A 26362-nucleotide genomic window follows, 5' to 3' on the forward strand; every position below is an offset into this window, starting at 1 on the left:
AACAAAAGTTGATAAGAAGTTGTTTCCAAAACGATAATTTTAAGTTGTAAAGAAGCTAATATAAGCAAAAAAAAATAAAAAAAAATTAAAATTAAAATTAAAATCCAATACCATGAAAATCAAGTTGGATAAATATCAAACAACATAATTTTTACGGTATAACAGGAAAAAAAAAAAAAAAAACGTAATTAACGTTATCTACTTTTTTTTTTCAAATATTTTTTAATTTAATTTTTTAGATAAATATCAAATTTTTTGATAACAAAAAAAAGGCTAATAACGTTAATTAACAACATGATTTGTATGACTTTTTTTTTTTTGGTATAAAGTAGAAACAGTGAAGCACTACTTTTCTATTAAGCCGTGCGACTTGAGCTAAAAATTTAATTCTATTGTAATATTAATTTTCCAGGAAGGCACATGTTTGCAAGTTAAGGTTGTATATGGGATAGAACTTTAATGTGTTTCTTCCTAATGCTAATTCTTATCATCAACCAATGGACTGTAATCAAATTAAGATAGAAATTGGATTGTAATCAAATTATGATTTTATCGACTTAGAAATTATAGGAGAAGAAAAATTATATATATATATATATATATTTAAAATCTAAAAATCTAGAATTTTTTTTTTAAGAGATGCACTTACTTTATGATGACAATGAATTAGAGATGAGAATGAATTAGAGTCCTGATTAATCTAATATCCATTTAAAAATTATAGGAAAAGTAAATTTTCTTTTTTTTCTTAAAATCTAAAAATTTAATAAAATTTCTACAATTTGGTGAAACCACATGGCACAACCACGGCGTTTAAGCTCAATTTTTATTATATATAATATGATTTGATATGATATAATATGTGTAGGGACACAAAATCTTCAGCGGCCCATCAACGTTGTTGGGCTCGCGCAAGGAAAATCCCTCACAATGATATTTGTAGAGAGTGGGCTTAACAAAAGGCCAGCGTTGGGTCGCGGGGCGGCATCTCGGGCCGGACTACAGGCATACCGACATGAGGAAGAGCTTCGGGCTGGATATTCAGGCCCTTCAATCTTGTATCTAGGAGGATTTGGCTCTTCGGATATGATCCGAGGCGTGAGGGCGCTGTTCCCGGTCACCCATCGGTGGGATTTTAGGTGATGTCCGGCGTGTCTTATCCAGACCCTCACTTTTATCAAGTCTTTCTCCAGAAGCCAGATGGGAGTCCCCTCTTTGGTCACATAACATTCTCTTTTATACTAGCCTACGTTAGTTGTCCTTCGTCCACGTGTAGGGTCGATCTTTCCGGGACAGATATCTGTCCCATCAGTCTAGTCCCAAATTAGCTGGAGATGATCCATAAAGCCTAAGATCCCGGCTCTGTTAGGGGCAGTGTCATGTCAAGGAAGGGTATTAAGGACTATTTCCATGAGATATTTTCTGACCTCTCAAGCTCGCCTGTATCCCATTTTCGTCAGTGGGGTTCTGGGCTTTCCGAGGACGAAGTGGTCCTCGGACGTGTCTTTGAGCCATATCGAGCTCACTACTTTTGGGCTTGGGCCCTGGCCTCCTTTAGTTTGGGGGCCTGTGGATTCCCTATAAGTGAGCGAGCCGGGCCCATAGACTCTTGGGCCCCACAATAGCCCCTCGAAACCCTGCTGTCCAACGTCCTGGTTGGAGAGGTGGGTTTCGGTAACTCCGAGCCTTAACTGCGGCTCATTTAATTCGGCCCTTGATCAACGTTGGTGACTCTTCACCTCCCCGAGGAATGCGCCGGTCTACGAGCCGTTTTTCCCAGATTTACGTACGTTGCCGTTATGCCGCGTGGTTATCTGCAACGTGCCTTTAATCTTTTACCATTTACGAGACCTTCTGGATGTAGCGGTTACTGATGGTGTGGGAGAACGAAGCGACGCGTTATACTCTGGATTTCCCTGGGGATTTGAATGTGTCACATACCCTCTTCTTCGTCCCCTATATAAAGAGAGAAGACACAGGGTGACTTCTTCATATCTGAGTTCTTCGCGTTCTTCCCTGAATCCACTTTCTCCATCCCGTTACTCCTCCTTCTATAATACTTATCTCATAGTAATCCACCATGAACAAATCCTTCCTTTCCCAGAAACGCCATATCCCAGCAAAACTCGAGATGGCTCGGTCTGGGCAAGGATGGCGGAGGCTTAAGATTTGCCTCCCCATTCTTTTAGCCAGAATCCGAAGCAGGGACTCGTCATACCCCACTTCTGGTGTGACTGAGTCGGAAACCTCCCTTGTCATCTCCATCCGCTCTCTCACGAGCATACCTAATAAGGCTCCCCTTCTCCCTCTTTTGCTCCTTTTACTTTCTTTTCATTGCTTCACTCTTCTTCTCCTCCTTCCCGCTCATGTCCTCCATCTTCTTTTTCCCTTGCATTCTTCAGTAACAAGAGCTTGCTGAAGTGCTTCCATGTCTTCCAATTCGTCTTCCTTCTCCTTCATTATTTTTGTATAAGGATCTTCTCCTGATATGAGCAGTACTGAGGCATAGATTTCAGAAAGACTTTGAAGGCGAATTCAGAGGACACCTGATGGTTTATTTACTTGTATTACGGATATTGTTATTGTTTTAGCAGTTCATTTTTTGTATAGGCTTGTTTAAGCCCTTCCTTGTATGTTGTAACCATTTGTTATATTAATAAAAGTTATTGTTATTCTACTTCTTGTGTCTTGTTTATATATTTTAATAAGCATAAAAGCGCTGCTCGGCATAATAGTATAGCATTTGAATCAATAATGACTAAGACCAAAGTAATCCTTAATAAAAAGATGCCACGATAACTTTAAAGAGATTACTATTCAACATAACAATCCGACCAGTGAAGAATGAGACTTATCTTAAAGTTAGCCGTGATGTGTGTTGAATGCTCGATAAGGTGTAGGAAGTACTTGTCCGAGGACATATTACCCACCGGGTGAATGGCCTCCTTAGGTTGACGATCATTAGGTTATTCCGCCATCTCCATGATACGCGAGCCTTAACCTTTTCCAGTATTTAAACCGAGAAATTTCTTCATTCGGGCAGTTGATTTCCCAAGAAGCCTGAGTCCGAGGACTTTGCAAAATCTGGGTTCTGTTCAAGACTTATGCGTTTTGTCTTATGTACTTGACTTTTCTCTTAGGCTTGAATCCGAGACTTGTGTCCGTATTGGTACTTGGTTTTCCCTTTTTAACTTGAGTCCGAGGACCATGCAAGCCTTAGGTTCAGTTCGAGACTTGTGTCTACGTCAGTACTTGGTTTTCCCTTTTAGCTTGAGTCCGAGGACCATGCAAGCCTCAGGTTCTGTCCAAGATCAATGTCCGCATCAGTGCTTGGTTTTCCCTTTTAGCTTGAGTCCGAGGACCATGCAAGCCTTGGGTTCTGTCCAAGACCAATGTCCGCATCAGTGCTTGGTTTTCCCTTTTAGCTTGAGTCCGAGGACCATGCAAGCCTTGGGTTCTGTCCAAGACCAATGTCCGCATCAGTGCTTGGTTTTCCCTTTTAGCTTGAGTCCGATACTTGTGTCTTTATCGGTACTTGGTTTTCCCTTTTAGCTTGAGTCCGAGGACCATGCAAGCCTCAGATTCTGTCCGAGACCAATGTCTGCATCAGCACTTGGTTTTCCCTTTTAGCTTGAGTCCGAGGACCATGCAAGCCTTAGGTTCTGTCCGAGACCAATGTCTGCATCAGTACTTGGTTTTCCCTTTTAGCTTGAGTCCGGGGACCATGCAAGCCTTAGGTTCTGTCCGAGACCAATGTCTGCATCAGTACTTGGTTTTCCCTTTTAGCTTGAGTCCGAGGACCATGCAAGCCTTAGGTTCTGTCCGAGACCAATGTCTGCATCAGTACTTGGTTTTCCCTTTTAGCTTGAGTCCGGGGACCATGCAAGCCTTAGGTTCTGTCCGAGACCAATGTCTGCATCAGTACTTGGTTTTCCCTTTTAGCTTGAGTCCGAGGACCATGCAAGCCTTAGGTTCTGTCCAAGACTTTGAGTTCAGATCTTCCCTTTCATTGAGCATTTCCCGAGGTGCCAAACAGGGTGTCCCTAGGCCTTCACGCCAAGAACCCGCGGATCAAGATACATTTCTGCAAACTCTGGCCACGCAGTACTTCTCTGACGCCCCAGGGATCGAGGCGCGCCTTCACGAGGCTTCTTGAGTCTCTAGACTGCAGTTGACGTTGGAAGTTGAGCCAAAGCCACTTTGTCTGTAGTGTTCCTTGGGACACCGCGTGAGTTGACTGCCATCATCTTGTCTTTTCAAATAAATAGGAGGGAGAGAGGGTTGCTTTATATATACACCCATCCTTTTATTTTTCTCTCATATCACGCTCCCCATATCCGTAGCTCTCCTTTCTTGGCATAACATGTGGAAAGCGAGGGTTGGGAAGAAAGAACCTTCTCCGCCGCAGAAGCGCCGTGTCCTCATGAGGCTTATAACAGTAAGGTATGGGCACAGGAAGCACAAGTTCAGAAGAGTACTCCATCTCCACCGAGGGGGAACGGCGTCTCTCCCTCTTTTAGTCAAAATCCGAAGCAGGCTCTGTTCATGCCAGCACTTTGGTATGTCAGAAGAAAGATTCTCCGCCATCAGCGCCTCTGCTTAGCAGCAGGCGAATATTTAGAGAAAGCCCCTCAGTTTCCCACTCCCTGCATCTTTCCTTCAACGGTGCCAGGCTCAAGTTGGGTTTCTTTGGCTGCCTGAGTTATGGGCATGTAGGAGCGCGGGGGAAGAATAAGGTCTCGGAGCTGTAACCAACCTTTCCTCCGACATACCTCCTCGGCTTTCTCCAGCTTTCTTGTATTTTTCTTTTTCTTGCTTCTGTAGTAAGCTTTGACGTAGGCTGATTCCAGCTTTTCATTGTACTCTGTACTATTTCTTCGTTGTAATAAAAATGGAAATTGACTTACATGTTTTAAGTGTTGATCTATTGGGCAATACCACTTTGTGAACGAATGTGCTCTATGTATGCGTTGTTTTGAAAATATTTGTAACAAAGCTATTTTGAAGTATAATCTAACCAACTCTCATCTACCAGCACTATCAGGTATTACATCGATAATTTGTAATAAATCGAACTTAGGAAACTGACCGAGATATCAGTTGTGTATTCTGTGGTGAGCGCATGAATATCGTCCAAGGCTGATGATTTCTAAGCAATCCATCTGAGCAATTGACTGGGACATAGGGGACTCCGATGACGCTTTCTTGTATTCGGTTTCCCCATAGGCTTCGGTCCGAGGACCATGCAAGGCCTTGGTTCTGTCCATTACTTTTAAGATGTCCTCTTTGTACTTGGTTTCCCCACAGGCTTGGGTCCGAGGACCATGCAAGGCCTTGGTTCTGTCCATTACTTATAAGAGTTCTTCGTTGTACTTGGTTTCCCCACAGGCTTGGGTCCGAGGACCATGCAAGGCCTTGGTTCTGTCCATTACTTATAAGAGTTCTTCGTTGTACTTGGTTTCCCCACAGGCTTGGGTCCGAGGACCATGCAAGGCCTTGGTTCTGTCCATTACTTTTAAGATGTCCTCTTTGTACTTGGTTTCCCCACAGGCTTGGGTCCGAGGACCATGCATGGCCTTGGTTCTGTCCATTACTTATAAGAGTTCTTCGTTGTACTTGGTTTCCCCACAGGCTTGGATCCGAGGACCATGCAAGGCCTTGGTTCTGTCCATTACTTTTAAGATGTCCTCTTTGTACTTGGTTTCCCCACAGGCTTGGGTCCGAGGACCATGCAAGGCCTTGGTTCTGTCCATTACTTATAAGAGTTCTTCATTGTACTTGGTTTCCCCACAGGCTTGGGTCCGAGGACCATGCAAGGCCTTGGTTCTGTCCATTACTTTTAAGATGTCCTCTTTGTACTTGGTTTCCCCACAGGCTTGGGTCCGAGGACCATGCAAGGCCTTGGTTCTGTCCATTACTTATAAGAGTTCTTCGTTGTACTTGGTTTCCCCACAGGCTTGGGTCCGAGGACCATGCAAGGCCTTGGTTCTGTCCATTACTTTTAAGATGTCCTCTTTGTACTTGGTTTCCCCACAGGCTTGGGTCCGAGGACCATGCAAGGCCTTGGTTCTGTCCATTACTTATAAGAGTTCTTCGTTGTACTTGGTTTCCCCACAGGCTTGGGTCCGAGGACCATGCAAGGCCTTGGTTCTGTCCATTACTTTTAAGATGTCCTCTTTGTACTTGGTTTCCCCACAGGCTTGGGTCCGAGGACCATGCAAGGCCTTGGTTCTGTCCATTACTTATAAGATGTCCTCTTTGTACTTGGTTTCCCCACAGGCTTGGGTCCGAGGACCATGCAAGGCCTTGGTTCTGTCCATTACTTATAAGAGTTCTTCGTTGTACTTGGTTTCCCCACAGGCTTGGGTCCGAGGACCATGCAAGGCCTTGGTTCTGTCCATTACTTTTAAGATGTCCTCTTTGTACTTGGTTTCCCCACAGGCTTGGGTCCGAGGACCATGCAAGGCCTTGGTTCTGTCCATTACTTATAAGAGTTCTTCATTGTACTTGGTTTCCCCACAGGCTTGGGTCCGAGGACCATGCAAGGCCTTGGTTCTGTCCATTACTTTTAAGATGTCCTCTTTGTACTTGGTTTCCCCACAGGCTTGGGTCCGAGGACCATGCAAGGCCTTGGTTCTGTCCATTACTTATAAGAGTTCTTCGTTGTACTTGGTTTCCCCACAGGCTTGGGTCCGAGGACCATGCAAGGCCTTGGTTCTGTCCATTACTTTTAAGATGTCCTCTTTGTACTTGGTTTCCCCACAGGCTTGGGTCCGAGGACCATGCAAGGCCTTGGTTCTGTCCATTACTTATAAGAGTTCTTCGTTGTACTTGGTTTCCCCACAGGCTTGGGTCCGAGGACCATGCAAGGCCTTGGTTCTGTCCATTACTTTTAAGATGTCCTCTTTGTACTTGGTTTCCCCACAGGCTTGGGTCCGAGGACCATGCAAGGCCTTGGTTCTGTCCATTACTTATAAGAGTTCTTCGTTGTACTTGGTTTCCCCACAGGCTTGGGTCCGAGGACCATGCAAGGCCTTGGTTCTGTCCATTACTTTTAAGATGTCCTCTTTGTACTTGGTTTCCCCACAGGCTTGGGTCCGAGGACCATGCAAGGCCTTGGTTCTGTCCATTACTTATAAGAGTTCTTCGTTGTACTTGGTTTCCCCACAGGCTTGGGTCCGAGGACCATGCAAGGCCTTGGTTCTGTCCATTACTTTTAAGATGTCCTCTTTGTACTTGGTTTCCCCACAGGCTTGGGTCCGAGGACCATGCAAGGCCTTGGTTCTGTCCATTACTTATAAGAGTTCTTCGTTGTTGATAGTCTTTTCTCTATACTGACTTATTCCTTGAAGGTCAGCCCCTAGACCAGAGAGGGAAGAGTTGGCTCGAGGCCGCAAGCCCCTAGAGCTGTCCACTCCGTTGGCAGTGCACGGCGCAGCTCCTAGCGGTGGCTCATGGCGGAGTAACAACCGTACGTCGCCGGGAATGGGAAAAACCCGTGAGCCTCTGTTTGCTTGAGAGCTGACTCGTGCGCCACCCGTGCCAACGCGCAAGCCCTTTCCCACAGACGGCGCCAGTTGTAGGGACACAAAATCTTCAGCGGCCCATCAACGTTGTTGGGCTCGCGCAAGGAAAATCCCTCACAATGATATTTGTAGAGAGTGGGCTTAACAAAAGGCCAGCGTTGGGTCGCGGGGCGGCATCTCGGGCCGGACTACAGGCATACCGACATGAGGAAGAGCTTCGGGCTGGATATTCAGGCCCTTCAATCTTGTATCTAGGAGGATTTGGCTCCTCGGATATGATCCGAGGCGTGAGGGCGCTGTTCCCGGTCACCCATCGGTGGGATTTTAGGTGATGTCCGGCGTGTCTTATCCAGACCCTCACTTTTATCAAGTCTTTCTCCAGAAGCCAGATGGGAGTCCCCTCTTTGGTCACATAACATTCTCTTTTATACTAGCCTACGTTAGTTGTCCTTCGTCCACGTGTAGGGTCGATCTTTCCGGGACAGATATCTGTCCCATCAGTCTAGTCCCAAATTAGCTGGAGATGATCCATAAAGCCTAAGATCCCGGCTCTGTTAGGGGCAGTGTCATGTCAAGGAAGGGTATTAAGGACTATTTCCATGAGATATTTTCTGACCTCTCAAGCTCGCCTGTATCCCATTTTCGTCAGTGGGGTTCTGGGCTTTCCGAGGACGAAGTGGTCCTCGGACGTGTCTTTGAGCCATATCGAGCTCACTACTTTTGGGCTTGGGCCCTGGCCTCCTTTAGTTTGGGGGCCTGTGGATTCCCTATAAGTGAGCGAGCCGGGCCCATAGACTCTTGGGCCCCACAATATGATATATATATATATATATATATTTGAAATCTAAAAATCTAGAATTGTTTTTTTTTTTTTAGAGATACACTTATTTTATGATGACAATGAATTAGAGATAACGATGAATTAGAGTCTTGATTAATCTAATATCCATTTAAAAATTATAGGAGAAGTAAAAGTATATTTATATTTTTTCTTAAAATCTAAAAATTTAATAAAATTTCTACAATTTCATGTGGCCCGTGTAATGCACGGCTTAATAAAAAATATTTTGATAATATATTTAAATTTAATAACAAATAAAATGAATAAAGAATTAATTCAAAATTTAAGATTAAAAAATAAATTGTACTTATACACTTAAAAGAAATTTAATTTTTATTTCTTATTTTGATATTTAAATCATTTATTTTAGTGTTGATTTCTTTCAAATGGTTATAAGTTATATAAACTCTAAACCAGCATATGTATACATATGTAAATTTCTAAATTAATAATAAATAAAAATATAATACTCTAACTTAATGTAACATTCTAACTTACTAATAAATAAATATAACATCCTAACTTAAAGTAATGTTTGTAATTGTATTGTACTTTAGCCTTTAAGAACACACACACACACACACACATATATATATATATATATATTTTTTTTTTTTATCATAAAAAAAACACAGATATTAATATTATACATGAAAAAATAATGAATTCAATAATTGAAACAGTTGAAACAAAATTAAGCCAAAACCTCAATTCATTAATGAAAAAATATCCAAATTTTTGAACTTAAAAAAAAAATGGAGCTAAGTAAAGATAGACTTACATAGATATTTGGACGAATGGATTCTTTTGTATTCAATTTCATGTTTGACAGCAAATTTTACTTTTATTAAAGAATATAGATTACATAGAACAAAGCACCAAACAAAAGCCATAATAAAATATTGATGTCAATAACAAATAATCATGTAATAAGAAATTAAAAAATACAAATACATTGTTTTCTATATTGACTTCTGTGGGGCCCAATAATTTATGGGCCAGGCCCACTTATTCATGGGGAGTCCTAAGGCCCAAGCCGAAGAAGGCTATAGTCCAAACTCAATAATGTAAAGCACAAAATGGCCCGGAGAAGCAGCCGAGGACAGTCCAGTCCTCGGCTGACCCAAAGCTCCACCGAGAAGAAGGGCAAAAACGGTATAGGGACAAACTTGAAAGAAAATCTAAAATATCTAGGAAAGGCTGCCCTTACTACCCTCCCCATACACGGCTCTGCACCTAACAGAGCCGTATTCTTCAGCTTTATCAACCACTCCCAACGACTCTGGTCTTGGACTGACGGGACAAGTATCAGTCTTGGAAAGGTCGACCCTACACGTGGACGAAAGAAAGCGAACGCAGGCTAGTATAAAAGAAAAAGTAAGTAATCTGGATAAGGGGGCTGGAAAAAATGGCCAAAAAGAAAGGGCCTCCCAGTCCACCTCCAGGAGAAAGACTCCAGGGGTGAAGACACCTTAAACACATATGAACACCACAAAAACCCACCGCTGGGTAACCAAGGCCTAGCCTTTCAAACCCACTCTCTACAAATGATATTGTCTGGGCCTTTTTACGTGCGAACCCAACACTGTTGTGGTTCGTTGCGTATCGCGTCCCTACAATTGGCACCGTCTGTGGGAAAGGCTTGCGCGTTGGCTCAGGCGACAGTGGAGTTAGGCTTTTGTCGAGCAAGAGTATATGAGGATGCCTTTATGACTGGCGACACATTGTTGTTGTTCCAACATAAGTTCCCACTAGAGGCTACGCCTCGTAGTGCCAGTGGCGTGGGCAAGTCTAGGGGCTTCAAACATCAAGCTGACTTCCTCCACCTTATTCGAGGAGCTAACCTTTAGAAAATAAATAAATAAATGAACAAATACAAGTTTTGGACAGAACCAAGGCCTTGTATGGTCTTCGGACTCAAGCCTCTAAGGAAACCAACTACTTACAAAGAAAATACAAGTTTTGGACAGAACCAAGGCCTTGTATGGTCTTCGGACTCAAGCCTCTAAGGAAACCAACTACTTACAAAGAAAATACAAGTTTTGGACAGAACCAAGGCCTTGTATGGTCTTCGGACTCAAGCCTCTACGGAAACCAACTACTTACAAAGAAAATACAAGTTTTGGACAGAACCAAGGCCTTGTATGGTCTTCGGACTCAGGCCTCTGGGGAAACCAACTACTTACAAAGAAAATACAAGTTTTGGACAGAACCAAGGCCTTGTATGGTCTTCGGACTCAAGCCTCTGGGGAAACCAACTACTTACAAAGAAAATACAAGTTTTGGACAGAACCAAGGCCTTGTATGGTCTTCGGACTCAAGCCTCTGGGGAAACCAACTACTTACAAAGAAAATACAAGTTTTGGACAGAACCAAGGCCTTGTATGGTCTTCGGACTCAGGCCTTTGGGGAAACCAACTACTTACAAAGAAAATACAAGTTTTGGACAGAACCAAGGCCTTGTATGGTCTTCGGACTCAAGCCTCTGGGGAAACCAACTACTTACAAAGAAAATACAAGTTTTGGACAGAACCAAGGCCTTGTATGGTCTTCGGACTCAAGCCTCTGGGGAAACCAACTACTTACAAAGAAAATACAAGTTTTGGACAGAACCAAGGCCTTGTATGGTCTTCGGACTCAGGCCTTTGGGGAAACCAACTACTTACAAAGAAAATACAAGTTTTGGACAGAACCAAGGCCTTGTATGGTCTTCGGACTCAAGCCTCTGGGGAAACCAACTACTTACAAAGAAAATACAAGTTTTGGACAGAACCAAGGCCTTGTATGGTCTTCGGACTCAAGCCTCTGGGGAAACCAACTACTTACAACGAAAATACAAGTTTTGGACAGAACCAAGGCCTTGCATGGTCTTCGGACTCAAGCCTCTGGGGAAACCAACTACTTACAAGGAAAAACTACATTACATGGACCTTAGGATCTATCCGAGGAAAAACTCTCCACTAACAATTGGGTTAATTCCTAAATTGCGAGGATCCTTAAGTCTGCTCTCAGATCTTCAGCACCAAAGGGATCGATGCAATATAGAGCAATATGTTGCCTGAAACACAATCGGAGTTCCCTACTGCTCAGTCACCTCCTCGGATGGATTATTTAGAGATTATCATTCTCGGACGGTATTCTCGCACTTATTACAGAATATTCAACTGTTACCTCGGTTAGTTTCCTAAATTTACCTTACTATGAATTATCGTTATAATGCCTGGTAGTGTCGGTAAATCAGAATTAGTTGGATTATGTCTCAAGTTTTCCTGCTCTAAGTATCATTGAAGTAAAACACACATGGAGCACACCCATTCACAAAGTAGTGTTGCAAAAAGAAAGGTATTCAAAACAAGTAAATAAATTTCCATTTTTACTAAAACAAAGAAATAGTACAGCGTACAATGAAAAGCTAGAATCAGCTTGTATCAAAGCTAATTACATAATCGAAAAGAAAGGTACAAGAGAATAAGATAAAGCCGAGGAGGTGGCACAGAGGAGAGGTTGGCTGCTGCTTCAAGACCTTGTTCTTCCTCAATACTTTTACATGCCCATAACTCAGGCAGCAAAAGAACCCAGCTTGGGGCCTGCACCATCGAAGAAAAGGTGCAGAGAGAGCCCAGCTTCAGGCTAGCGTAGCTGAAGAAAAGGTGCAGGGAACCCAACTTGAGGCTCACATCGTTAAAGGAAAGGTGCAGGGAGCCGGAAGTTGTGGAGCCTACCCCAAAATTTGCCTGCGACAAGGCAGACGGCGCTGATGGCGGAGAATCTTTCTTCTGACACACCAAAATTCTGGCATGAACAGAACCTGCTTCAGATTTTGACTAAAAGAAGGAGAAACACCATTTCCCCTTTGTCGAAACGGAATATTCTCTTGAATTTATGCCTCCTTTGCCCGTACCTCACTTCTTTGAGTCTCAGGAGGACACGGCGCCTTTGTGGAGGAGAGAGTTCCTTCACCCCACCCCGCGCCTCAAACATGTTATACTAAGGGAGGATAGCACCGAATATTGGAGTTGTGATTTGGGAGGAAACTGAAGGATTTGTGTATAGGTAAAGCAACTTCCTCTCCTATTTATTTAAAAAGATAAGGTGGTGGCATTTAATTCACGCAGCGTCCCAAGGAACGCTACAGACAAAATGGCTTCGGCTCAATTTCCAACGCCACCTGCAACCATGAGATTAGAGGATTCTCGTGAAGGCGCACCTCGAACACTGGGACACCAAAGGGTACCGCGTGACCGAAGACTACAGAAATGCCTCTTAATTTGTGGGCCTAGTGAATTCGCGACCCAGGCCCATTCTGCGTGGGAGCCCAGGGGCTACGGCCCACGCCGAGGAATAGCCATTGCCAAGGACAACCTCCTGCTCGGCACCTATACAAGTTTTGGACAGAACCAAGGTCTTGTATGGTCCTCGGACTCAAGCCTCTGGGGAAACCAACTACTTACAACGAAAATACAAGTTTTGGACAGAACCAAGGCCTTGTATGGTCATCGGACTCAAGCCTCTGGGGAAACCAACTACTTACAACGAAAATACAAGTTTTGGACAGAACCAAGGCCTTGTATGGTCCTCGGACTCAAGCCTCTGGGGAAACCAACTACTTACAACGAAAATACAAGTTTTGGACAGAACCAAGGCCTTGTATGGTCTTCGGACTCAAGCCTCTGGGGAAACCAACTACTTACAACGAAAATACAAGTTTTGGACAGAACCAAGGCCTTGTATGGTCCTCGGACTCAAGCCTCTGGGGAAACCAACTACTTATAACGAAAATACAAGTTTTGGACAGAACCAAGGCATTGCATGGTCCTCGGACTCAAGCTTATGGGGAAACCAACTACTTACAAAGAAAATACAAGTTTTGGACAGAACCAAGGCATTGCATGGTCCTCGGACTCAAGCCTATGGGGAAACCAACTACTTACAAAGAAAATACAAGTTTTGGACAGAACCAAGTCATCGCATGGTCCTCGGACTCAAACCTATGGGGAAACCAACTACTTGGATGGGGAAAGTCCTTGGCTCAAATACTGTAAAAGGTTAAGGCCAATAAGAGTGTTAAAAAGATAGTGAAACGCCCCACTACTCAGTAGCCTAAGGGGGCTGTTCATTTTTGCGGGTGATATGTCTTCGGATGGTTACTTCCTACACCGCATAGAGCATCCAGTTCTCATCTCGGCATGTTTTGGGGTAAGTATCGTTCTTCACAGGTCGGCATTGTTGTGCCAAACAATTCTATTAAAGTTATGGTGACATCTTTTTATTAGCAAGTATTTTGGCTCTAGTTGTCATTGATTCAAATGCTATATTATTGTGCCGAACAGCACTTGCAAATTTGTAAAAACATAGAGATAGAACATGCGAAGTAAAATGATAACAATTTTTATTAATATGAAGATGTATTACAACGTACAAAGAGGGGCTTAAACAAGCCTATACAAAAGGTGAACTGCCGAAACAATATAAAAAAAAAAAATTAGCAATACAACTAAGTAAATGGTCAGGTGTCTTTTAAACTTGTCTCCGAAGTCCCTCCTAACTCTGCCTCGGTATCGCCCATATTGAGAGAAGGACCTTCTTTAGAAAAAGATGGAGGAGATGAATGAGGAAGATGGAGGAGATGAATGAAAAGAAGGAGGAGAAGAAGAGGGAAGAGATGAAAAGAAAGAAAAAGGAGCAAAAGAGGGAGAAGGAAAAGCACCAAGATGGATCTGGTGGTGGAAAGAAGAAGAAAGAGAGGCAAAAGGAGGCGCCAGTGAACAAAGAGAGGAAGAAGCAGGGGCACTTAGTCCCTGCCCCAGTCCTGACTCCTAACACACTGGTGCCATGTTAGATATGCTCATGAGGGAGCGGGTGGTACTGATAATGGGTGTCCTCGGCTCAGTCATGCCGAAAGTGTGACGTGACGAGTCCTTGCTTCGGATTTTGGCTGAAAGGAAGGTGAGGCAAATCTTGAGTCTCCGCCATCCTTGCCCTGACCGAGCCATTTCGAGCTTTATTAGAACATGGTATTTTTGGGAGGGGAATGGTTTCTTCATTGCTTATGACTGTGGTGAACGTATTACAGGTTGAGGTATAATCAGAAGGTAAAAGTAAACTCTGGGAGGAATCTAAGGATTTCAGATTTCTGAGGGATTAAAGGGATTCATATATGGGAGAAACAACTCTCGTCTTTCCTCTTTATATAAGGGATGAAGAGGAGGGTACTAAATGTGTTCAGATCTCCAAGTGAACCTGCAAACAAGAATGTGCCCGTTCCGCTCCCCCACACCATCAGTAACCATTGAATCTGAGAGGTCTCGTGAAGGGAAACCATTAAAGACATGCTTCGGATAACCAAACGGCATGAACGTATCGTGAATAAATCAAGAAGGACATCTCGTAGACCGGTGCATTTCCTGGGCAAGTGGAGAATTGCCAACGTCAGTGAAAGGTTGAATTAAATGAGCCGTAATAAAGGCTCGGTATTATCAAAACCCCCCTCTCCAACCAGGAGGTCGGACAGCATGGTTTTGAGGGGCTATTGTGGGGCCCAATAATTTATGGGCCAGACCCACTTATTCATGGGGAGTCCTAAGGCCCAAGCCGAAGAAGGCTATAGTCCAAACTCAATAATGTAAAGCACAAAATGGCTCGGAGAAGCAGCCGAGGACAGTCCAGTCCTCGGCTGACCTAAAGCTCCACCGAGAAGAGGGGCAAAAACGGTATAGGGACAAACTTGAAAGAAAATCTAAAATATCTAGGAAAGGCTGCCCTTACTACCCTCCCCATACACGGCTCTGCACCTAACAGAGCCGTATTCTTCAGCTTTATCAACCACTCCCAACGACTTTGGTCTTGGACTGACGGGACAAGTATCAGTCTTGGAAAGGTCGACCCTACACGTGGACGAAAGAAAGCGAACGCAGGCTAGTATAAAAGAAAAAGTAAGTAATCTGGATAAGGGGGCTGGAAAAAATGGCCAAAAAGAAAGGGCCTCCCAGTCCACCTCCAGGAGAAAGACTCCAGGGGTGAAGACACCTTAAACACATATGAACACCACAAAAACCCACCGCTGGGTAACCAAGGCCTAGCCTTTCAAACCCACTCTCTACAAATGATATTGTCTGGGCCTTTTTACGTGCGAACCCAACACTGTTGTGGTTCGTTGCGTATTGCGTCCCTACAACTTCTATAAAAAAAAACACTAAAATGTGTGATCAAACCTAGAATTTCAACCTATTTATAAAACTTGTTGATAAAAATCATATTATATATAATAAAAAGGCAACAAATACACAAAATCTATTCAATTTGATAAAAGAAAAAAAAAATTACCTGCAAGGTTGTAGGTAGGGCAAAGAGGAGAAAGGAAAATTATAGAAAATAATTGTAAAATACGTAGTAGAAATAATGAAACACCAAAAAATTGTGTATATATAGTGGGAATTTTAGGTTGTGAAGAAGATGATATGAACAAAAAAAAGTAATTTAGGTGAAACTCAAATACTTTTTTTTTTTTAATTTTATAATATGATATGATATAGACATATAGATTTTTTTTTTTTTTAAACCTTTACTAACCAAATTTTTTTTTTTTTTTTTTATATTCATTCCGCCGTCAATACCTTCACTCCACAGAATAGGTTAATTGATTTTCTTTTATTTTTTATTTCGTTTTGTTCATTGTTTTGTCTCTTTCTGATTTCAATTTTTAATTACTTAACAGTGCACAACTTTTCTATTTGCTTTTTCTTCTATTCTCATGTTATTATATTATTTTTAGTTTAACAAATCCCTAGCTAGATCTAATTTTTTTTCCTTTTACGTTTTGTAAAGAAACGTTTTTTGCATTTTTTTTATCTCTCTTTTTTATTTAAATTCTATCCTTAGGTAATTCTATTCTATTGATTTTAGGGTTTATTGACAACATTTAGATAGACACAAATGATATTGATTTGTCATATTTATCCAAAAAATATGTATATATCTATTCTTAAAATCTAAAAATTTATTAAAATTCCCGCAATTTGGTGAAGCCACGTGGAAAATTTCTACAATAATTGGTGAAGTCACGTGACGCAACAATGGTATCTAAGCCCCACTTTTATTATATATAATATGATATAATATAATATGATATGATTCCTCGCTGTGCATATATCCTCCCAATGAAAGTGCTTTTTTCATCTTCTTCTTTTTTCTTTTTTAATTCATGGGAATGGCTATACTTCTAGGTACACAACTACACATTTTAATATTTTATGCTTTGGATTTTTTTCTTTCTATCTTATTATTTTAGGTTTTGTTGATAATATTTAGATAGTCACAATTGTAGGTTGTAGTTGTATGGCACCAACCAACTAAATTTACTTTTCAAAGAAGAAAACCAACTAAATTTAATCTCTTTTTAAAATTTTACATTTTGTTGAATGTAGGTAGCAAAAACACTTTTTTTTTTAATGTATGTTGTATGTTTGTTAAAATTGCTTTTTTATAATACATTGTAGATACAAATAAGGATTAGATGGAGAATTTGGATTATAATACATTACACTTTAAAAATAAGAATTAAATTGATTAGATGAAGAATTTAGATTGTAATCAAAATTAATATTTTTATTAACTTAGAAATTATAGCAGATAGATTAGATGAAAATTTTGGATTGTAATCAAATTAAGTGTTTTATCAATTTAGAAATTATAGGAGAAAAAAATTATATACATATTTTTAAAATTTAAAGAAATTTATTCTATTTGGTGAAGTCACTTGGCGCAACCACGGTTTCTAAGCCCTACTTTATTATATAGTATATGATATGATTTAGCAAATAAGCTACCTTCTCCGAATGCATAATTTTTAGCAATTCGCCCAAATTCAAAAGATGAAATCAATCTTATTCTTATACAAACGTTTTCGTTTACGGTAAAAAAAAAAAAAAAAAAAAAAAAAAAAAAAAAAAAAAACAAGGATTCAAGATATGAACAAGTCTAACGTTGGCACACAACGTTCACGGAAAAAGCAAAATATATATATATTTATTTTCAAAATTCACAAAAATTACAAGAGGAAATAAACTCTATCTTCAGATTGTTGGAATTATTGTACAATTTTTTTTTTTTTTTTTGGTGATCATGTAAACAAAAAGACAAACATCTTGTATAATCAAGAACACAAATAGATGCTGTAAATATAATCAACAAACATGATCTAAACACAATGCCTAATACAACAAATAAAAATTTGTAGAATAAATAAAATTAGTCACTTTCAGCGCAAGCACCCTAGACGGGTCCCCACCTTTTCTTGTGGAGAGTATGCATTAGCCGAGTGGATTGAGGCGAAGGGAATGTTGGTAAGGTCATATTTTCATGTAATTGGCATATCCTATGAGTCTATGACAAAACACACTTTACTTATATTTAGGTAGATCTAAGTGGATTCAAGAATATCATGAAGTACTTTAAAGAAGTATATCAAGCAGTAGTATTGAAGACATGAAGAGTGCACAAAGAAACAAGTTGTGAAAAGTTGAAAATTGGGATCTCAACACCTATCTTGATAGCTCTATTTGTTGAGAATAATGAAACTTGACACCTCTCAATACCTCTCAATCTTTTGAGTTTCGTAGATTCTAAATTCTTATATATGATTTTCAGCCCATGATGACAAGATTTTTCTAGGGTTTCATTCTCTAACTTACTATATGATATAAAAGCTTTATTTTACTATCGTCATTATACACAGAGACATTCACAAAGAATCTACATGCATTTTGTAAAGCTATTACATTCTTATGCGTCTTAGGATTTTGTAATTAAATTGCCTTCAATCCTAAGAGTGTTTAGTAAAGAACTTTGCATCCATTAATGAACTACAGGTTGCTGGGAGTTAGTTATAGATTGGAAATTTGTGCATTGAAGAAGTCTCTAGAAGATCAATTCTAGTTGGAGATTAGCATAATAGTTTAACTGTAGATTGGTATTTTGGGATAGGCAAGACAGTGGTAAGATTTTTTATCCTTATAACTGCTTGTTCTTGATTAATGGATTCTTAGGAGTGGTAAAGATTCCTTATACCTTGTAAAAGTTTTCCCCATTAGTCAACAAATTACTGTTTCAAATTTAATTTCCGCTGCATCTAGATTAGATTTGTGGTTTGTTTGTGCCTTCACGTTATGTGCATAAAATCTAAATAATTATCAACTTGAGTAATTAAATCAATTAATTGAGATCAATCTATAACCTAATAAATGTAAATAGAGTCATCACCTAAATTAGGTCTTGAAACCATAAATATGAGCGCTCCTTGTGGAGAGCTTGATCTTACTAGAGCATGTGTTCAGAGTTTAAGTATAGGGATGAGAAAGTGTTAGGCATTCAACCCCACTCGATCCATAGATCAGCCTCCAATCATTGTGTTCCACATCTTAAGTCTATCAAAAAGTCCTCTAATTGATTATTCTATACACATACACTCTAAGTCAACCCTAATATACATCTAGCATCCACCCTAACATTCATCTAATCAGGGTATATCACATACATCTTATTGCATCATATGGCTTCTCATATTCATCATCCATCTCATCACATCATCATCATATGCATGTCAACATGGTATATGTCCTTACTTGTGAGATGGAGGAACTTCACACGGAGGTGTGGTTTCTTCACTCTCCATGTGTAGCCTTGCCTTTTTTTTTTATATCTTTTTTTCTCTTATTTAAATAGAATACTTTATAACTAGTTAGGCCATTTTGATAATCTTTAGTTTACCCGGAATAATAACTTTATGTTGATACTATCTAAATGTTTGATTCATAGAAACAACAATTCTCAAGAATCTCAACAAATTTTGCCAATAGGTGAAGTGTGATTTTTAAAATTGTTTACCCAAATAGACACAAAGTGAGTAATTACTAAAGTTACTGAATTAATAAAGTTAGAGCATTAACGTATGTACTAAAATAGCTAAAATGTTACATTTACATCAGTATCTATGTGCAAAATATATAATTTATTACTTCTCTTTTGTTTCTTAATACAATTATGTCCAGTAAATCCTTATTTTAATTACTATGGCTTTGATTTCAATTGAGTCCTAAAATGTCAAGTGTGCAAAGTCATGCAAACATAGTACATGCACAGGTGGTTCACAATTTTGCATACTTCCTGATCCTTGCACTGGTATCTTTTTCGTGCTCCGGCATTGGCAAGTTACAAAGAAGAGTAACCCTAGATGATGAATTGATGATACCAAGGATTTGCTTTGAGTTTGAAGGATCAATCTTCCAGACTTGCACCTCCCACACCTACTCAAAATTGACATTATTTGAAAAATAAGTCTTAAAATTAGAATATAAATCCTATATACCGCTTTTTGTGTTCTACTTTGTGTTCCACTAATTACAATTTGTCATGTGTATTTATTTTTTTTCCATTTTAAATTTTGACTATTTTATAAGAAAAATTAAACAAATACATGGCAAGTTGTGACTAGTGGAACATAAGAAATGGTACAAAAGATTTGTATTGGTCTTATATATGTTAATATATTAACATATATACTCCAAGAATTTAATTAATATCGTTAAAAATAAAAACGTATAAAGAGGGAGAATAAAAACTGAAGATGTTGCATAGTTTTTCTAGAAAAGCTTGTAGTAGTTTGGTTTTATGTCATAGGAAACCCAGTTTTTCAATATGAGCTGGCTAATGGATATATGGAATTGCTATTAATAAAATAGAATTAATAGCAGGAAAGGAGGGAGGATGCATATGGATAAATGAAAATTACAGTAACTAGGGTCTTAGAATGCAACTTACGGTAAAGAAGATTCTAATTCGAATGGGCCGATATATATTGGAAATTATCCAGAATTAAAAATAAAAGAACCAAATCAGTTAGGTAAAATATCTAAAGTACTGTATTTTTTATATTTCATAATTAAATTTAACAATGTAGTTGCATTAACAATTAAATCAGAATATTGAAATAATTATCCTAACCTTGTTTTGCACTTGTTAATGAATCCATGTATTCGAATTCAATTGGTAATCAACATCTAAGAAACTACAGCGAAGTTTCACCATTAAAATATGTACCAATTAGTTGAGGGACACCAGAATTTTCATAAATGGATGTGATCAATTGTTAAAAACGTATAATAAAAGTGGTGTAATGATCAAACCGTCTCAAAGTAATATTGTTTCAAACACAACTTGCGACCTTAACCACCTATTCTTTAAAAATTACAGTGAAAATAATTGTCCCTAAATGTTGATTTGCATGTATACACATCAATCTGAAAAGTCAAAACTGTTGGGAGTTGCACGGCACCTTGAAGTCTAGCCCGTATAGGACTTGTATTTGAGCATTGAAGGAATCCTATTTCATATAGAAATAGGTGTACCAATTGCACAAGAAATCAAAGACTTCTATTTCTAATTGAATTAGGAGTGTCAGGCGGCAAAGCTTTTATCTAAATCTTGTCCATGTGGTTTCACGTAGATAGAGAAAAAGAGAGATTCGGAGATACTAAAGACTGAAGCACGGTTTTGAAGCACTAAGGGAAAAAAGAAAAGGTAATTTTTCCTTTGCTCAAAACGCACAAGGAAGATAAATTGGAGATTTTTCTAGGACGATTATTTGGGTGCTACAACCACAGAGAGTTGAAGTATTCAGAGTGGAAGATCTTACTACCGGATTTTGTGGTGAGGTTGTATTTGTTCCTAGAAATATTATTGTATTTTCCCAATTTATTGTGAACTCAGGTTTTAGGTATAACTTGGGTGTTGTAATCTCTATTTTATTATAATGGATTGATCAAATTTGTCTCACGATTTTTCCCTCTACACTGGAGGGTTTTTCACGTAATTTTTTGGTATTCTTGTTGGTTGATTTTTTTATCACTTCCGTAGATTTCTATTTTCTCTGTTACTTGGGTTGTATTTAATTTAATTCACACATAGACGTGGATTTATCCCAACAAAAGCTTACAAAATATTTGTGGAGGGAAAGAATTATTATCATTATTTTTCTTTTATATTAGGATGTAGTGTCCAGCTTTTGGCTCTACTATTTCACAGCCTCATGCCTCAGTAAGATAGGCCAAAAATCCCATGGAGCGATAGAGTGATGATGGAAGGGAAATAATTCGATAATAACGTTTGGGTTAAGATGAAAAATGAAAATTATTTCACTATTTAGCTTACTTTTGCTATTATTCATGGGCTCCACTGCACTTTTTGGCATTATTCATGTGCTCTACTATATTATTTCAACTAAAATTTACCTTTATCTACAGTACTTTCAACAATAATTTTTTAGTTTCAACAAAATAAACGGTATCCAAACAAATAAGTACCAAATTAAAGCATAAATTATGTAGGGACTGAGTGTAATCTAAAATGAGCCCACCTGAATGGTTTTGCCAACACTAAGAGTGGTAGCCTCTGCAAACACAGGGTCACCAAGCTGAGCAGGCTTCAGATGGCTGATGCTAAGATGAACACCAGCTATTCTCTGATAACCCGAAGCCATGTGGGTTCCTAATTAAGCTTGCCATAGACTCAGATATCAGTGCTGATACACCTCCATGTAGCATCTTGAATGGCTGTACTTGTTTCCATTTCATCAATCATGTTAATTATAATTACAAAAAACAAAAAAAAAAAAAAACAAGTTAACATAAGAATTATTAATTTTTGTCTTTCATAAGCGAATTAATGAATTAGAGAGGAATAGTGATAGTGATAACCTGACAACAAATCTAAGTAAGATGAAGGCGGCCGGTAACTTTTTGTGGCTAGACATGTTCAAAATGGAACCCCATAGCATGAAGCAGAGAATCGATAGCCACAGTCAAGGACGATGATGATTTATTGCTGCTGTTTTCTTTTCCTCCATGTCTGTATTGGTAATTATTTTCTCTGTCGTTAAGGTAACTAACTTGTAAACTCGTGCATATGCATGGATACACTTAAAGATATACAATAAGATGCACAATATAATTCCTATATATATATATATATATATAATTTAAATACTATTGATAGTCATTTTTATATTTTGTTAACTCTTTAAAAAAATTTGTAAGGATATTATTAGGTTTTTTTTTTTTTTAATTATTGTGAAACACTTTTTTTTTACGATCAATTTATTTTAAACTCTTTGGATTTTATACTTAATAACTCACTTGGATGAATATTTATAATGTGACCCCACATTTGGTTATAAAATTAAGAAATAAAAGTCTTTAAGAATAAATAATTTAGGACACATGACGCAAAATTGAAACTCTTATTTGGAATTCTAATTTGAATTTCTTTCAGTTTCACCTATTATAAATATATATATAGATTATCAAATCTTTTTTATCTTATCACGCCGAAAGAAATTTGACTTCTCCTTTTTCTTCTTCTCCTCGTTTTGGTATGTTGACCTGTGATATGATGACTTTTTATTACTAAATGGAGGTGTCAAATTCTCAGCGGTGGATGATAAACCAAACCAGCCAATAAAAACATACTGGTTTTCAGGAGGAAACGTCCAATTAAACACTTCGAAATAATTTGCATATGTGTCAAGGAATAATTGAGTTACTTTTTACCTTGCAACAATGAAGGATCAATATAGAAGTTATGTTATCCAATAATAAGTTAACACATGGATATAAGTTGTGGCAAAGTGTATAGTAACGTATGTGTGATAGTATAAGAATTGGTTTTTCAACTTCTTTACACTGTTCGGTTTGAGGAAATCCATATTACCTCCTATATTCAAATTCCTGGGAATATGATGCCTCAAAATCTAGGTGTCTCAAAATGTAATTATACCTATATTTGATTTAATTAAAAATCTAATAAGATTCTTGAGAATATGAGATTTTTTATTTTTGGTTTATTCTTAAGAATCTTATAGAAAATATTTTTTTTTTCAAAATATCCTTGGATCTGTGAACACAATACTAGTTTTTTTTTTTTTGGTTAAATCTTCCTCCAAATTAAAAAAATAATAATAAGAAACAAAATATAAATTATAAATCATTCCCATACAAAGAGATTTGGTAATTTTGTTACTTATAACCTTGCTAGTACTAGACATGTTAAGAGTTAATTGGTGTAAATGGAAGATATTCCTTCACGTTTCAATGTTGTAATCTTAAAATTTTAACAAAACTAGTTTTTTAAAATAAATAAGCTAAATTTTATATTTGTCGTATATTTAGCAATTAAAGATGCAGAAGGCACTGGCGGTGGAAGACTCCAGCTCTTTTGTATTTTTAACGTGGACTTCATCAGGTCATAACAATCATTACTAATCTGTAATCCCCTCTGCAACCACTTTGTAACCTTCTATGATATTTATATGGTATTAAAAATAAAAAATAAAAAAGAGAGAGAGAAGAACAGCAGCAGAAAACAAATTACAAAGGCACTAAAAAACTGCATCATACTCAAAAAAAAAAATTAACAAAAAAAATGTATAGAGGGCAAGATAATTAAAGCAAAAGGCATGGTATGGGCTAAAGGCTAATCTCTTTCATTGCGTCAAAAATAATGTCACTAAAAGAAAGGAGATGGTCATAATATATATATAGATAGAGAGAGAGAGAGAGAGAAGCAAGGAATCTTTTGCTTCATTGAGAGCATTGTTAGTTGAAACTAACATCATGTAGATTACATTTGAAATTTTGCAGACAACTACTTCTACTTTATTTTGAATCTATGCAAAAAGGAACAAAGGCTTTTTGAAGTTTGTTGCATATGCTAGCCCTTGAGTGCAAAGTTGTGGTTACTAAGGAGAAACATGAAAATGCCAAATCAGAACAGCGAACAAGTGAAGCACCATCAGCATCTCTGTGCAGAATAATTTATTACTTCTCTTTTGTTTCATAATACAATTATGTCCAGGAAATCCTTATTTACTACGGCTTTGATTTCAATTGATTGTTATAATAAATAGGATGCAAAATCATGTAAACATAGTACATGTACAGGTGGTTCACAATTTTGCATGCTTCCCGACCGTTGCAGCGGTATCCTTTAAGTGCTCCGGCATTGGCACGTTAGCAAGAAGAGTTACCCTAGATGATGATACCAAGGATTTGCTTTGTGAGTTTGAAGGATCAATCTTCCAGACTTGCACCTCCCACACCTGCTCAAAATTGACACCATTTGAAAAATAAGTCTTATTAGTGTTAACATATATACTCCAAGAATTTAATTAATATCATTAATAGCAAAAAACTGGAGAAGGAAAACAGAAGATATCGCATGGTTTTTCCAGAAAAGATTGTGGTGGTTTGTTTTTATGTCACCCTTAAAATATGTATCAATTAAACACGAGAATTTTATAACTTCTGTTGTAATTGACTCATAGTAAAAGTGGTATTAATGGTTAAAGTTATCTCAAAGTAATATTATTCTAAACACAACTTGTAACATTAATCAACTATGCTTTGAAAATAACAGTAAAAAAATTGTCCTAAATGTTGATTTGCATGTATACATCAATAAAAGAATTAATTTATTTCTTTATTTTTGAATATTAGGAAGCTTGTCCCATCTTTTGGCCTGACCATTTCATTCACTGCCTACAAGATAAGCCAAAAATCCAATGAAGCGATGGTGTGATGATCTATGAAGTACGGGTGCGTTTCTAGATTCGGGTGCGAGTGTAGGTGTGGGACTCGGCAATTTTTGAAAAAATAGGGTGCAGGTGCGGCAGGGTGCGGCGATTAAAAATATTTTTATTTATATTTTCTATATATTTTTACTATTAAAATATTCTTAAAAAACACATTACTATGTCTTGATTCACAAAACAAAGAAAGAAGAAGGCAAGAAACACAAAACACAAAAGAAGTAACAAATATTCATAATAAAATTGAAAAATGACAGATTTAGGATGTTTGGACCTCATTCAAAGCCGATTTTGGTTGTTCTGGCATGATTCAAGGCCGATTTTGGCCTATTTCGATCACCAGCCAATACGACCCAATACGACTTGATTCTATCCAAAACTTCCCGGTTCGGCGCAAATCAGTGAGAATGGAAGCCAAGTCAGCGCGAATCGAGCAAAGTCAACGTGAATCCGTTAAAAAAAAAAAAAAAAAAAAAAAAAAGCTCAAACGCGGCATCGACACATGGGCAACTGCGTCGGACTCCAATGCGGCACCCTCCCAGCCGTGTTTGTGCTTCATAGGTGATGATTGAAGGGAAGTCATTCAAATATTCAATACCCCAAATGACAAATTAAAGCATATATCATGTAGGGAATAGTGTAATCGAAAATTAGCCCACCTGGATGGTTTTACCAACACTAAGAGGGGTAGCCTCTCCAAACACTTGATCACCAAGTTGAGCAGGCTTCAAATGGTTGAGGCTGATATGAACACCAGCTACTCTCTGACAACCCGAAGCTACGAGGGCTCCTAAGCTTGCCAGAGACTCAGCTATCAATGCTGATACACCTCCATGCATCATCTTGAAGGACTGTACTTTTTTCCATTCCATCAATCATGTAAATTATAATTGAAAAAAAAAAAAAAAAAAAAAAACAAATTAATACAAGAATTTTTTTTTTCTTTCATAACTCATAAGCAAATTAATGAATTAGAGAGGAAGAGTGGAGACCTGACAGCACATCTGATTAAGATAAAGGCGGCCGGTAACTTTTTCTGGCGAGACGTATTCATACTGGAAACCCATCTTATGAAGTATATTATCAAAAGCAGCTGTATTGTACGATGATGCTGCTGCTGTTGTTTTCTTTTCCTCCATGTCTGTATATTGATAATTATTGTGTATGTTGTTAAGGTAATCAAATATTTCTCATCTTAATTATCATGTGGAAAGAAATTTTGCTTCTCCTTCTTAGTTCTTATACCTCCTTTTGGTATGTGATTTGTGATGTGGTGACTTGTTTTTACTAAATATTTCACAACTTTAGAGTTGTCAAATTCTCAGCAGTTGATATTAACTATAGACTCGGTCCAGACAA

The 26362-nt window shown here is 38.4% G+C and overlaps 1 protein-coding gene and 1 pseudogene across 1 annotated transcript; both read right to left on the reverse strand.

Annotated features, from left to right (window-relative positions):
- Positions 1–19508: 19508 nt before the first annotated feature.
- Positions 19509–24031, reverse strand: LOC126690116 (1,4-dihydroxy-2-naphthoyl-CoA thioesterase 1-like; annotated as a pseudogene).
- Positions 24032–24361: 330 nt separating this feature from the next.
- On the reverse strand, positions 24362–26142 carry LOC126690117 (1,4-dihydroxy-2-naphthoyl-CoA thioesterase 1-like). Its single transcript, XM_050385248.1, has 3 exons — positions 25996–26142; positions 25663–25854; positions 24362–24514 (listed from the first exon to the last, which is right to left on the reverse strand). Exons 1-3 carry the CDS (start codon positions 26140–26142, stop codon positions 24362–24364), a joined length of 492 nt encoding a protein of 163 aa, XP_050241205.1.
- Positions 26143–26362: the final 220 nt, after the last annotated feature.

The sequence above is a fragment of the Quercus robur genome, chromosome 6 (genome assembly GCF_932294415.1).
Source record: "Quercus robur chromosome 6, dhQueRobu3.1, whole genome shotgun sequence".
NCBI classification, from domain to species: Eukaryota; Viridiplantae; Streptophyta; class Magnoliopsida; order Fagales; family Fagaceae; genus Quercus; species Quercus robur.